This window comes from Loxodonta africana, chromosome 7 (assembly GCF_030014295.1).
Source record: "Loxodonta africana isolate mLoxAfr1 chromosome 7, mLoxAfr1.hap2, whole genome shotgun sequence".
Taxonomy (NCBI): Eukaryota; Metazoa; Chordata; class Mammalia; order Proboscidea; family Elephantidae; genus Loxodonta; species Loxodonta africana.
In genome coordinates this window covers 133,173,830-133,190,006 of record NC_087348.1, presented here as the reverse complement: position 1 = coordinate 133,190,006, position 16,177 = coordinate 133,173,830, and the positions used below count along the sequence as shown (strand labels likewise).

General features: G+C 38.0%; 1 protein-coding gene across 7 annotated transcripts in view; it reads right to left on the bottom strand.

Moving 5' to 3' along the window:
- Positions 1-16,177, bottom strand: part of DIXDC1 (DIX domain containing 1) — a 108,300-nt gene that overhangs the window by 58,516 nt on the left and 33,607 nt on the right. Inside the window, exon 1 of one of the 7 annotated variants that reach the window (XM_064288913.1) lies at positions 3,100-4,032. The exons of the other annotated variants lie outside the window; for them this stretch is intronic. Within the exon in view, the coding sequence (XP_064144983.1) occupies positions 3,100-3,108 (9 nt within the window). The 5' untranslated portion in view covers positions 3,109-4,032. Of the gene's footprint in view, positions 1-3,099; positions 4,033-16,177 lie in introns of those variants that run through there. 7 annotated transcript variants of the gene reach the window in all.

The following is a 16,177-nucleotide window of genomic DNA, read 5'->3' as shown; positions in this document are numbered from 1 at the left end:
TGGGATTCAGATCTGTCTAGCTTCCAAGTCAGTGCTCTTTCCACTTTGCCACACTATCACCTAAGTTAATGCAGCTCTGAGGCCTAAATGACCTCATTAAAACTCTCAGGACTGGAACAGACCTTGTTTAACCCACTGTTTCACCACATCCAGTGCTTAAATCCTCTGGATAATAATCTACACTAAGTGACTATACAGCCCCTTACTACTGAAAGTGTGGTCCCAGGACCAGCGCCATCATCACCAGGAGCCTATCAGAAATGCAGACTCTCAGATCCCACCCCAGACCTACAGAATCAAAAAATGCGTTTTAACAAGATCCCCTGGTGATCCATCCACACATTAAAGGTTAAGAAGCACTGACCCAGCCCACTGTTCCCATAACTGGCTGTCCATCAAGACCGCAAGTGAAGCTTTTCAAAAATCTACATGTGCAGACCTCACCCCAAACCCACCAAATTCTCTCCAGTAGGTAGAACTCAAAAAACTTTATTTTCCCAAGCTCTCCCAAATGATTCTTCTAGAGCTGACCTGAGTCACCTCTTAGCTAAAATTCCAGCTTCTCCTAGTATTTTAGAAAATACTAACGTCTGGGCCCTACTCCAAACCAATCAAAATTTCTGAGGGTGGGGCCCAGGTAACAACATCCCTTAAAAGCTCCCGGGTACATTCGGAGATGCGGACCAAAGTTAACCATTTCTTACATAAAATGATTTCACATATTATTGCTATTCTGGTCTAAATCTCTCTGAAACCATGACGCTTCGCACCGGTATAAAAGGTCATACAGCTTCCTCATTCAAGATATTCCTCTTTTTCTTTCTTTCTACCACCAGATCACACTGTTGACGCAAATTCAGTGGTCATTCAAAACCCCTAAACGTATTTTTCAAGGAGCCCTGGCAGTACAACGGTTAAGTGCTCAGCTGCTAACCGAAAGGTTGGGGGTTTGAACCCACCAGCCGCTCCAAGGAAGAAAAGACCTGGTGATCTGCTTCCATAAAGATTACAGCCTAGTCCCACTTTTATAAAAAGACAAGAATAGATATATATATAGAGACCCATGTCCGTTGGTGGTTACAAGGGATGGGGGGCAGGGATCACTCTGTAGATCATATATACTTGTTATTTTTGGTGATGGGAAAAGTAGCACCAAATGTGGGTGTAATGAACACAGCTTGACCAAAGTAATCAATGTCACTAAGAAGTACACAAGAGAAAAGGATGTTTGTGCTGAAGAATAAAGACATATACAGTTTGGCAACAACACGAACAATGACCAAATAACAAATATGGTCACATATGTATGTGTATAGGCATAGTTGTGTACAAGTAGCTACATGTGTGTACATACGCATGCACAGACAGGAGTTATGTACATGTACAAATATATGTGTACATGCATATATATTATCAGAGGACATAATTACAGATACTTCTCCGACATAACCAAACACCTGGCGAGATTGGTTTTCAGGGTTTGAAGACTTAGGACCTTAGTCTCGTGTGACAACTCAGTCAACTGGCATAATATAGTTCACAAAATTCAAGTGCTACGTCCTAGTGAGGTGAGTAGCATCTGGGGTCTTCAAAGCTTGCAAGCAGTCACGTAAGATACAACTATTGGTCTCTATTCATCAGGAGCAAAGGAGAAAGAAAGAACTAAAATCTCAGAGAAGAAATTAGTCTACATGGCTAGTAGCCTACATAAGCCGCAGCCTCCTCTATGCTGATGTAAGATGGTGCCCAGCTACCACTAGTGACCGTTCTGATCAGGGCCACAATAGAAAAACAAAGAACAGAACTCAGATTCTTAATAAGTCTAGACTTACTGGACCAATAGAGACTAGAGGACTCCCTGAGACTATTGCCCTGAGTTACTCTTTAAACTTTAAACCAAAACTATCCCCTGAAGTCACCTTTTAGTGAAATAACGACTGGCACACAAAATAAAGCACAAATGAATACAGTGCTCCATTAAAAAACCATCTATATGAGACCAAAAAACTAACAATTACTCTAAAGCAAAGATGAGTAGATACAGGAGCAGGGAAACTACAGCACTGGAAACAGGACAACCAGAATGCAATTAAAGAGAAAGTTGACACATAGTGAAAGATCTAACTAATGTCACTGAATAATCTGTAAAAGAAGTTGTCAGATGGGAACCTAATTTGCTGTGTAAGCTTTCACTAAAAACACAATAAAATAGTATTGAAAAAAAAAAAGGATTACACCATAGAAAACCCGACTGTATCAGATATGGTCGCTATGAGTCAGAACATAAAGAAGAATGTGAAGAACACTGTGAAGAATGGGAATTCCAGAACACTTAACTGTGCTCATGAGGAACCTTACATAGATCAAGAGGCAGTTGTTTGGACAGAACAAGGGAATACTGATTGGTTTAAAGTCAGGAAAGGTGTGCGTCAGGGTTGTATTATTTCACCATACCTACTCAATCTGTATGCTGAGCAAACAATCCGAGAAGCTGGACTATATGAAGAAGAACGGGGCATCAGGCTGGGAGGAAGACTCATTAACAACCTGCGTTATGTAGATGGCACAACCTTGCACGCCGAAAGTGAGAAGGACTTGAAGCACTTGCTAATAAGGATCAAAGACCACAGCTTTCAGTATGAAATGCACCTCAACATAAAGAAAACAAAAATCCTCACAACTGGACCAATGAGCAACATCATGATAAACAGAGAAAAGATTGAAGTTGTAAAGGATTTCATTTTACTTGGATCCACAATCAACAGCCATGGAAGCGGTAGTCAAGAAATCAAAGGACACATTGCATTGGGTAAATCTGCCGCAAAGGACCTCTTCAAAGTGTTGAACAGCAAAGATGTCACCTTGAAGACTAAGGTGCGCCTGACCCAAGCCATGGTATTTTCAATGGTATCATATGCATGTGAAAGCTGGACAATGAATAAGGAAGACCGAAGTAGAATCGATGCCTTTATATTGTGGTGTTGGCGAAGAATATTGAATATACCATGGACTGCCAAAAGAACAAACAAATCTGTCTTAGAACAAGTACAACCAGAATGCCCCTTAGAAGCAAGAATGGCGAGACTGCATCTTACATACTTTGGACATGTTGTCAGGAGGGATCAGTCCCTGGAGAAGGACATTGTGCTTGGCAGAGTGCAGGGTCAGCAGAAAAGAGGAAGACCCTCAGCGAGGTGGATTGACACAGTGGCTGCAACAATGAGCTCAGGCATAACAACGATCGTAAGGATGGCTCAGGACTGGGCAGTGTTTCGTTCTGTTGTGCATAGGGTTGCTAGGAGTTGGAACTGACTTGACGGCACCTAACAACAACAACAACATGAGTCAGAATCAGCTCGAAACCACACAACAAGCACATTTTTCAATTTGTTACCTTTTCATTTTGAAATAATTTCAGACTTACAAAACAGTGACAGAAATGGCACAAAGAACTCTCCTATACACATCACCCAGCTACCCCAAATGTCTGTATCTTACATAACCACAGTACAATTATCAATGAGAAAACAAACACTAACAATACTATTAACTAACCCATAGACCTTCTTGAAATTTCATCAATTGTCTCACGAATGCCCTTTTTTCTGGTCCAGGATCCAATCCAAGATCTCACGCTGCATTTAGTTATCATGTCTTTTTCATCTCGTACTATCTGGCACAGTTCCTCCCTCAGTCTGTCTTTGTCTTTCATGACCTTGACAGTTGTGAAGAGTACTGGCCGTCATTTTTTACCGGGCTCCTCAATTTGCATTTGTCTAAGTTTCCTCATTATTAAATTCAGGTTCTGCTTTTTTGGCAAGAGTAACATGAAAGGTATATTGTGCCCCTCTCAGTGCATATGTAAACACACAAGGTGCCCATCCATTTCATTACTGGTGAAGTTAGCTTTGATCACTTAGGTAAGTCTGCAGGTTTCTCTGTAAACTTGCATTTTTTTCCTTTTGTAATTAATAAGTATCTTGTTATGAAATTATCCTTTTTCTCATCAGTTTTCCAGTCCACTTTAATTTTAGTATCCATTGATTTTTCTTGCCTGCAACCATTGTCACTATGGTATTTCCCAAATAATGATTTTCTATTTCCATCATGCCATCTATGTTAACTGGAATTTTTACTGTGAAGAATTTATTTATCCCAGCACGGGGCTGACAGATATTTATTTTATTTTTATTTATTCTATTATTCCACTACGACTGTTATTTATTTCGTTACTCAAATTGTTCCACATTTGGCCATTGGGACACTGTCATGTTGGTTCCTATATCCTTTCCACATGCTCCCATCTATTTTTAGCACTTTCTTACTTTCTGGCATCATACAATATTTCAGGCTCATCTTGTACATTCCCTGTCCCAGCTCTGGAATCAGCCTTTTTCCTAAAAAACTCTGGTTCCTTTTATTGGAGAATACCTTTACAAACCAAGATTTAGGCCTGAAGTGTACTTATTGCTAATAGGGTAACATTCTAGGCCTTCTCAGCAGATAGAGTAGGAAATATTTGTATGTATATGTACACATCTACATCTACTTATATCAATAGATAGAAATATAGATATGCTGATGTAGCTATAGCTATAGAGATATACTAGTTCTCTAGGTACCCCAAATGGTATGTGCTCAACTACTAACCCAAAGGTGGGCAGTTCAAACCCACTCAGCTGTGCCACAGAAGAAAGGCCTGGCGATATGCTTCCATAAGGATTACAGCCGTGGAAACCCCACGGAGCAGTTCTACTCTGTAATACAAGGAGTGGCCATGAGTCAGAATTGACTCAACGGCAACAGATTACTTTTTTATACAGATATAAGGAGTCCCTGGGTGGTGCTAATGGTTAGCACACTTAGCTGCTTACCAAAAGGTTGGAGGTTCTAGTCCACCCCGGGGCACCTTGAGAGGCCTGGCTGTCTAAGGCCAAAAAACAGCCATTGAAAACTCTATGAACACAGTTTTACTCTGATACACATGGGTTTGCCATAAGTCGAAGTTGACTAGATGGCAATTGGTTTAGGCCCTAAATTATACTAATGCCTCCAATTCCAATCCAACACCACAGGGTTCGTTCTTTCCTTTCCCTTTTCCCTATTTGTAACTCTTTTCTCCAACAACGAGAAACATAATTGTCATTATCCATAATATATCTACTTATTTGCTCAATGCTAGAATACATATAAGATACTTGCAGACTTGCTAACCTTGTGAAAAGAAATTTATGAACCAGAATACAATACTTGTATACAGTTCCTTTGGTCTCTAACCTTAGAGTATATAATCAAGATAAAAAAAAAATACTGTTTTCAAAGTTACTCACTTAGGTTAGTTCTTTTCTTTCCCACTTCCTTCAGTGCATTTATGGTATTCATTTATAATACCATTAGATTCATTCATTACTGTTTGTAGTTCATTGGGTTCTCCCCACGTCGTGGTTGACTAATTATTTTTGAGGTATACGAAACATTAACTTGGTTCTAAAAGTGAGAGTTATACAAAAATATATATTCAGAAAAGAGTCATTCCTCAATCATTCTTACCAGTCCTATGTACCCGCTGTAAGCAACCAATCTCATTAGTGTCTGGTTTAACCAGAAAAGAGCAGATATGTGTATATTTTATTTTCTTTCCTTTCTTATGTGAAAAAATAGCATAATAACAATGTGCTTTTGCACTTTGTTGTTTTCACTTCACTTCACTTAATATTTACTTAGTATATCCTGGAAATTACACTATATTGGCTTATAGAGATCTTCCCTATTCTTTTTTATACCTACATTAAAAAAAAACAAAAACCAAATCCATTGCTGTCAACTCAATTCCGACTCATAGCGACCCTAGAGGACAGAGTAGAACTGCCCTGCAGAATTTCGAAGGCTGTAAAGCTTTATGGAAGCAGACTGCCACATCTTTGTCCCGCAGAGCAGCTGGTGGGTTTGAACCAACAACCTTCTGGTTAGCAGCCAAGCACTTTAACCACTGTACCACCAGGGCTCCTTACAGCCACCTAGTGCTCCATTATGTGGGAAGTTTATTCAACCACTCACCCGTACATAAGCACTTAGGTTGTTTCCAAAATTTTGTAATTACAAACAAATGCTGACATTGTACATATGTTTTTTTTTTGTTTTGTTTTCCTGTTAATGGATATCTATTTTCAGGGTAGATTTATAGAAGTGGAATCACTGGGTCAAAAGGCAAGTGAGTACATAATTTTATTAGATATTGCCAAATTCCCTGCCAAAAGAGTTGTAGCCATTTGCATTCCCACCATCAACGTATGAGAGTCCCTTTTCTCCCAAGCCTTGCCAACACAGTATGCTGTCATGCTTTTTAATTTTCACCAATGTGACAGGTGAAAAATGGTATCTTAAATTTCATTGTTTTAATGTGAATTTTTTTCATAGGTTTAAGTACCAATTTTATATCTACATGAATTGTCTGTTCATGTCTTTTTCCTATTTGCTATCAAATTGTTGGCCCTTTGTCCTTCTCTATTTTTTTTTATAATTTGTTTTATTTTTGTTGTTGTTGTTCAGAATATACACAGCAGAACATTACAACAATTCAACAATTTCTACATATACAAAATTCAGTGACACTGATTACATTCTTCAAGTTTTGCAACCATTCTCACCCTCCTTTTCTGAGTTGTTCCTCTCCTATAAACATAAACTTTAAAAAAAAAAAACCCACTGCCATCTAGTCCATTCTGACCCATAACGACCCTATAGGACAGAGTAGAACTACCCCATAGAGTTTCCAAGGAGTGCCTGGTGGATTCAAATTGCTGACCTTTTGGTTAGCACCCATAGCACTTAACCACTACGCCACCAGGGTTTCCAACATAAACTTACACCCTGATTTTCCAGTCTAATCTTTCAAGTTGCTATTGTCAGTTCGATCCCATATAGATAGATCCTGAAAGAGCACAATGCTCAAGGCAGACATTCTTTACTAGTTAAGCTAAACTACTTTTTGGTTTTAACAAGACTTCAGGGGATAGGTCTGGTTTAATGTTTAAAGATTATCTCAGGGCAATAGTTTCAGAGGTACATCCAGCCTCTATGGCTCCAGAAAATCTGGATTCCATGATAATTTGAAATTCTGTTCTAGATATTCCCCCTTTTGGCCAGGAGTTTTCTACAGACTCTTTGATCAAAATGTTCAGTAACAGTAGACAGACCCCACCCAGTTCTGGTCTCATGGCAAAAAGGAGAGTTGTTCTTGGAGACAACAAGCCACACATTTCATTTCCTCCTCTTGTTTTATTTCTTCCTCTTACTGCTCTCTTTCTTCCTGTTGCTCCAGAGATCATTTGTTGTGCCTTGTATGGCAGCTTGAAAGCTTCTAAGACCGCAGACACTACGCAATGAATAAGGAGGTAGAATAGATGTACTAAACACATTACTGGGCCAACTAACTGGGACGTCCCAGGAAACTATGGCCCTGAACCTCCAAACCAAGGAGCCAAACCCCCTGAGGTGTCTGGTTGTACATAGCAGCCTCAGCAGCTACTCTTTTTTTTCTTTGTTGTTGTCAATCTATCACACAACTTTTGCCAATTCAACTTTTTACAGATATACAACTCATTGACAGCAATTGCTTTAGTCACTGTGCAACCCTGCCCTTAATCAATGTGATTTTTCCATCATCATAAACCAAAAACTAATACTCCATAAGCAATAACCCTCCCCCTTTCAACCTCCCTTATGTCCCTGGTAATGACTAATAAACTTTGGTCTCTGTATATTTGCCTGTTCTTGTCTTTTTATATAAGTGAGGTCATACAATATTTGTCCTTTTTTGATTGACTTTTTTCAGGCAGCATAATGTCTTCATTTTTTTGTTGTTGTTGTTTGTTTGCAAGACCAGCAAGCTTTTTTCACCAGCGTAAACAGGCGACTATATACGAGGACATCACCAGATAGAGTACACAGGAATCAAACTGGCTAATCTGTAGAAAGACACAACATAGAAGCTCAATATCATAAATCAGAACAAGGCCAGGGGCTGACTGGAAAAGACCATAAATTGCTCGTATGCTAGTTCAAGCTGAATCTGAAGAAAATTAAAGCAGGTGCACATGAGACAAAACATGACCCTGAATATAACCCACCTGAATTTAGAGACAATCTCAAAAATAGATTTGACACATTGGACATTAATGACTGAAGACCAGATGAGTTGTGGGATGATGTCAAGAACATCATACATGAAGAAAGCAAAAGGTCATTAAAAAGACAGGAAAGAAAGAAAAGACCAAAATGGATGTCAGAAGAGACCCTGAAACATGCTCTTGAACGCAGAGCAGCTAAAGCAAATGGAATAAATGATGACGTAAAAGAGCTGAACAGAAGATTTCAAAGGGCAGTTTGAGAAGACAAGGTGTTATAATGAAATGTGCAAAGATCTGGAGTTAGAAAAACAAAAGGGAAGACCATGCTCAGCATTTCTCAAGCTGAAAGAACTGAAGAAAAAATTTAAGCCTTGAGCTGCAATATTAAAGGATTCTATTGGCAAAAATTGAACAACGCTGGAAGCATCAAAAAAAGATGGAAGAAATACACAGAATCACTGTACCAAAAAGAATTGGTCAATGTTCAGCCATTTCAGAAGGTAACATATGATTAAGAAAAGATAGTATTGAAGGAAGAACTCCAACCTGCGCTGAAGTCACTGGTGAAAAACAAGGCTCCAGGAGTTAACAGAATACCAATTGAGATGTTTCAACAAACAGATGGAGCGCTGGAGGTGCTCACTCATCTATGCCAAGAATTTGGAAGACAACTACCTGGCAAACCAACTGGAAAAGACCCATACTTGTGCCTATTCCAAAGAAAAGTAATACAACAGAATGTGAAAATTATCAAACAATATCATTAATATCACACGCAAGGAAAAGTTTGCTGGAGATAATTCAAAAATGGTTGCAGCAGTACATCGACAGGAACTACCAGAAATTTAAGCTGGATTTAGAAGAGGATGTGGAAGGAGGGATTTCACTGCTGACGTCAGATGGATCCTGGCTGGAAAGCAGAGAATACCAGAAAGATGTTTACCTATGTTTTATTGACTATGCAAAGGCATTCGTCTGTGTGGATCATAACAAATTATGGATAACATTACGAAGAATGGGAATTTCAAAACACCTAATTGTGCTCGTGAGCAACCTGTACATAGACAAAGAGGCAGTCGTTGGGGCAGAACAAGGGGATACTGTGTGGTTTAAAATCAGGAAAGGTGTGTATCAGGGCTGTATCTTCTCACCATACTTATTCAATCTGTATGCTGAGCAAATAATCCAAGAAGGTGGAGTACATGAAGAAGAATGGGGCATCAGGATTGGAGGAAGATTCATTAACAACCTGCGATATGCAGATGACACAACCTTGCTTGCTAAAAGCAAACAGGACTTGAAGCACTTATTGATGAAAATCAAAGACTACAGCCTTCAGTATGGATTACATCTCAACATAAAGAAAACAAAAATCCTCACAAGTAGACCAATAAGCAACATTATAATAAAAGGAAAAATCTTTTTGTCAAGGATTTCATTTTACTTGGATCCACAATCAATGCCCATAGAAGCATTTGTATTCGGCAAATCTGCTGCAAGAGACCTCTTTAAAGTGTTGAAAAGCAAAGATGTCACCTCGAGGACTAGGGTGCTGACCCGAGCCATGGTATTTTCAATCACCTCACATGCATGTGAAAGCTGGACAATGAATAAGCAAGACTGAAGAAGAACTAATGCACTTAAATTATGGTGTTGTGAAGAATATTGAATATATCATGGATTCCCAGAACGAAATCTGTCTTCGAAGAAATACACTCGGAATGCTCCTTTGGAAGCGAGGATGGCAAGGCTTCATCTCACATACTTTAGACATGTTATCAGGAAGGACCAGTCTCTGGAAAAGGACATCATACTTGGTAAAGTAGAGGGTCAGCGAAAGACAGAAAGACCTTCAACGAGATGGACTGACATAGTGGCTGCAACAATGGCTTCAAACACTGCAACAATTGTGAGGATGGCACGGGACCAGGCAGTATTTTGTTCTGTTGTGCATAAGGTACCTATGAGTCAGAAAGGACAACACCTAACAACAACTGATAATCTGGGAAAAAATACCTGCAACATATATCAAAGACAAAGAGCTAACATCTCTAACATATAAAGAACTCTTAAAAATGGAGGGATACCACCAAACACATGAAAAGATGCTCAACATCAATAGCCATCAGATAGATGCACATTAAAATCACAATAAGGTAGCATTTCACTCCCAGTAAGATAGCCCTGGTGGCATAGTGGTTAAGAGCTCAGCTGCTAACCAAAAGGTCAGCAGTTCGAATCTACCAGCTACTCCTTGGGAGCCCTATGGGCAGTTCTACTTTGTCCTACAGGGTCACTAGGAGTCAGAATTAACTCAACAGCAACAAGTTTGGTTTGCTTTTTAGAATGGCTGAGATAAAAAGAAAAAAGAAACCAGAAAGTAACAAACATTGGCAATGATGTGGGGAACTGGAGCCCTTATCCATTGCTGGTGAGAATGCAAAATGGTACAGCTGTTGTGGAAAACAGCGTAGTGGCTCCTCAAAAAACTAAAAATAGAACTACCATATGACACAGCAATTCCACTTCTAGGTATGTATACACCCAAAGATTTGAAAGCAGAGACTCAAACAGATACTTCACCAATGTTCATGGCAGCGCTATTCACAATGGCCAGAAGGTATAAACAACCTAAATGCCCACCAATGGATGAATGGATAAACAAAAAGTGGTACATACATATAATTGAATACTACTCAGCCAGTAAGAGAAATGAAGTCTTGTTACATGCTACAATATGATGGAGCTTGAAGACATTGTTGTTGTTGCTGGGTGCCCTCGAGTCGGTTCTGACTCATAGAGATCCTATGAACAACAGAACAAAACACTGCCCAGTCCTACTCAAAGTTGCAGCCACTCTGTCAATCCATCTCGCTGAAGGTCTTCCTCTCTTTCACTAACCCTCTATCAAGCATGACGTCCTTCTCCAGGGACTGCTTCTTCCTGATAACATGTTCAAAATACGTGAGATGAAGTCTCGCCATCCTCGCTTCTAAGAAGCATTCTGGTTCTTACTTCTTCCAAGACAGACTTGTTCGTTCTTCTGGCACCTCATGGTATAGTGAATATTCTTAGCCAACACCATAATTCAAAGGCATCAGTTCTTCTTCGGTCTTCCTTATTCATTGTCCAGGTTTCACATTACATAAAACTTTCCATGGCAAAAAAAAAAAAAAAAAAAAACACCACTATAGATTTTGTTTATGGTGGGGTTTTTTGCCATGAAATTTTTACATAAACAAATTTATAATTTTATTGCCTCTAAATTTTGAGTCATAATTAGGAAGGCTTTCCCTACACTAAGGTGAAAAAGCAATTCACCACTCTTCTTTCCGTTTTGTTTTTACATTTAGATTTCTGATCCATTTGGAGTTTATTCTTATGTATGGTATGAGGTATGGATCTAATTTTTTTGTTTTTCCAAATGGCCACCTAGTTGTTGTAGCACCATTTATTAAAAAGTCCTTCATTAAGGATATCTATACAAGATGCTTATTGAGATAGATCCCAAAAGAAAATCACCAAGGCATATTATCACCAAACTTGCCAACACTAAAGATAAAGGGAAAATTTTAAAAGCAGCCAGGGATAAACGAAAAGTCATATACAAAGGAGAATCAATAAGAATAAGTTCGGACTACTCGGCAGAAACCACACAGGCAAGAAGACAATGGGATGACATATATAGAGCACTAAAGGACAAAAACTACAAGCCAAGAATCATATATCCAGTAAAACTCTCTCTCAAATATGAAGGTGAAATTAAGACATTTAAAGATAAACACAAGGTTACAGAATTTGCAAAAACCAAAAAACCAAAGCTACAAGAAATACTAAAGGAAATTCTTTGGTCAGAAAATCAATATCAGATGCCAACACAACACAAGGTCACAGAACAGAACATCCTGATATCAACTCAGATAAGGAAATCACCAAAAACAAAATAAGATAAATTAAAAAAAAAAATGCTCAAAACAGGGAATCATTGATGTCATTAAGTAAAAGGTTACAATAATCAGAAAAGAGGGACTAAATGCAGGAGGCATAGATGTTCCCTATGGAGAGAAAACCAAGGCAATACAGGGCGATACAATTTAGGTTTTTACTTAGGAAAATAGGCGTAAATATTAAGGCAATCACAAAGAGGCCTAACAATTCCATACTTAAAAAAAAAAACCAAGATAAACATAACGACTCAGCAAAAATAAATTCAACTACTATGAAAATGAGGAACACGCAATTTACAAAGAAAAACTTCTCAGCACAAAAAAGTAAGTGAAAAATGAAATTGTCAACAACACACTAAATAAGGCATCAAAATGACAGCACTAAACTCATACTTATCTATAATTACGCTGAATGTAAATGGACTAAATCCACCAATAAAAAGACAAGAGAGTTGCAGATTGGATAAAAAACACAATCCATCTATATGCTGCCTACAGGAGACACACCTTAGACTGAGAGACACAAACTAAAACTCAAAGGATGGAAAAAAAACATATCAAGCAAGCAACAGTCAAAAAAGAGCAGGAGTGGCAATGTTAATTTCTGACAAAAATAGACTTTAAAGTTAAATCCACCATAAAGGATAAAGAAGGACACTACATAATGATTAAAGGGACAGTTTACCAGGAAGATATAACTGTAGTAAGTATTTATGCACCCAATGACAGGCCTGCAAGATACATAAAACAAACTCTAACAGAATTGAAAAGTGAGATAGACGCCTCCACAATTATAGTAGGAGACTTTAACACACCACTTTCGGAGAAGGACAGGACTTCCAGTAAGAAGCTCAAGAGACATGGAAGATCTAATTGCTACAATCAACTAACTTGACCTCATAGACTTATACAGAACACTCCACCCAAAAGCTGCAAAGTATACTTTCTTCTCTAGTGCACATGGAACATTATCTAGAATAGATCACATATTAGGTCATAAAGCAAGCCTTTGCAGAATCTAAAACATTGAAATATTACAAAGCATCTTCTCAGACCATAAGGCCATAAAAGTAGAAATCAATAACAGAAAAACCAGGGAAAAGAAACCAAATACTTGGAAACTGAAAAATACCCTGCTCAAAAAAGACTGGGTTATAGAAGACATTAAGGATGGAATAAAGAAATTCATAGAATGCAATGAGAATGAAAATACTTCCTATCAGAACCTTTGGGACACAGCAAAAGCAGTGCTCAGAGGTCAATTTATATCAATAAATGCACACATACAGAAAGAAGAAAGAGCTAAAATCAAAGAAATCTCCCTACAACTTCAACAAATAGAAAGAGAGCAACAAAAGAAACCGTCAGGTACCAGAAGGAAACAAATCATAAAAATTAAAGCAGAATTAAATGAATTAAAGAACAGAAAAACAATTCAAAGAGTTAACAAGGCCAAAAGCTGGTCCTCTGAAAAAATTAACAAAATTGATAACCCACTGGCCAGACTGACTAAAGAAATACAGGGAAGGAAACAAATAACCCAAATAAGAAATGAGATGGGCCAGCTGAAATTAAAAGAATCATATCAGATTACTATGAAAAAATATACTCCAACAAATTTGAAAACCTAGATGAAATGGATGAATTCCTAGAAACACATGACCTACATAAACTAACACAATCAGAAGTAGAACCACTAAATAGACCCATAACAAAAAGAGAGATTGAAAAGGTAATCAAAAAACTCCCAACAAAAAAAAGCCCTGACCCAGACAGCTTCACTGCAGAGTTTTACCAAACTTTCGGAGGAGAGTTAACGCCACTACTACTAAAGGTATTTCAAAGCATAGAAAAGGATGGAATATTCCCTAACTCATTCTATGAAGCCAGCATATCCCTGATACCAAAACCAGCTAAAGACAGCACACAAAAAAAGAAAATTACAGACCTATATCCCTCATGAACATAGATGCAAAAATCCTTAACAAAATTCTAGCCAATAGAATTCAACAACATATCAAAAAAAATACTCACACCATGACCAAGTGGGATTTATACCAGGTATGCGAGGTTGCTAACCAAGAGGTCAGCAGTTCAAAATCCACCAGGCTCTCCTTGGAAGCTCTATGAGGCAGCTCTACTCTGTCCTATAGGATCGCTAGGAGTCAGAATTGACTCAACACCTGTGGGTTTTTTTTTTTTTTATGCAAGGTTGGTTCAATATTAGAAAAACAATTAATGTAATCCACCATACAAATAAAACAAAAGACAAGAACCACATGATTTTATCAACTGATGCAGAAAAGGCATTTGACAAAGCCCAACACCCATTCATGATAAAAACTCTCAGCAAAATGGGAATAGAAGGAAAATTCCTTAACACAATAAAGGGTATTTATACAAAGCCAACAGCCAACATCATCCTTAATGGAGAGATTCTGAAAGCATTCCCCTTGAGAACAGGAACCACACAAGGATGCCCTTTATCACCACTCTTATTCAATATTGTGCTGGAGGTCCTAGCCAGAGCAATCAGGCTAGATAAAGAACTAAACCTCATCCAGGTTGGTAAGGAAGAAGTAAAAGGATCTTTATTTCCAGATGACATGATCTTATACACAGAAAACCCTAAAGAATCCTCAAAAAAACTACTGAAACTAATAGAAGAGTTCAGCAGAGTATCGGTGACAAGATAAACATACAAAAATCAGTGGGATTCCTCTACACCAACAAAAAGAACATCGAAGAGGAAATCACCAAATTAAATTTCCAGAAGTTCTTGGGTCTCTTTCTGAGCTTTTTATTCTGTATCACTGGTCTGTTTATCTATTCATGAACGAGTACCACTCTTTTAATTACAGATGCTTAGAGCATGCTTTAAGGAGTCCTGGTGGTGAACTGGTTAAGCATTTGCCTGCTAACTGAAAGGGCAGTGGTTTGAACCTACCGGCTGCTCCACAGGAGAAAGATGTGGCAGTCAGCTTCAGTAAAGATTACAGCCTTGGAAATCCTACGGGTCAGTTCTACTCTGTCCTATAGGGTCGCTACGAGCCGGAATTGAATTGACCACAATGGCTTTGGCATAAAAAAAAAAAAAAATGCATAGTATGTTTTAATGTCTGGTAAGGCTGATCTCCTCCTTCAAAATTTTCTCTCTTTTTTTTTGCCTTGGCTATTCTTTCATATATATTTCTCCATATAAAATTTAGTATCTATTTGTCTAACTTCCTAAGACAGCTTTTTGGAATTTTTGTTGAAATTGTATCAATTTTATAAATTAACTTGGGGAGAACTGACATTTTGATGATGTTGAACCATTCCATTCAAATGATTTTCCACTTGTTCAGATCTACCCTGGTGTCTTTCAGGAATGTTTTAAAGTTTTCCTGCTATAGGTTTTGCACATTCCTTGCTAAATTCTTTTCTAAGTATTTAATCTCCTTTTGTTGCTATTGTAAATGAGGTTTTGTCTACCATTATCTTCTCTAACTAGTTGTTTGTATATATAAAATCTATCATCTCAGTATGTTAATTTTACATCTTGTTATTTTACTTTCTATTGTTTGAGTCGGAATCGACTCGATGGCAGTGGGTTTATTGTCTGAGTTAGTTTTTATTATTGATTCTCTCTGGTTTTCCAGGTTTACTATCATATTACCTGCAAAAAGTGATAATTTTACTTCTTTACTATTCCTTGTGCCTCTAATCAATTTTTTTTGATCTCTTTGTATCGGCTAATTCCTCTGCTACAATGCTGAATAGTAGTGGAGAGGGTAGGCATATTTTCTTTCTTCCTAGACTTAGGGAAAAGGCTTGAAGTGTTTCCCAATTTAATATACTACTGGTTCTAGGACTAAGGTATATATTTTTTAATCATGTTAAGGAAGTATCCATCAAATCCAATTTTCTTGAGTGTTTTTATGAGGAAATTTTTAGCCTTTATGGAGATAATTCTGTAATTATCTTTCTGCAACCTATTAATATTCTTGGGGAGCCCTGGTGGCACAGTGGTTAAGCGCTCAGCTGCTAAATGAAATTTTGGTGGTTTGAACTCACCAGCCGCACCACAGGAGAAAGATGTGGCAGTCTGCTTTTGTAAAG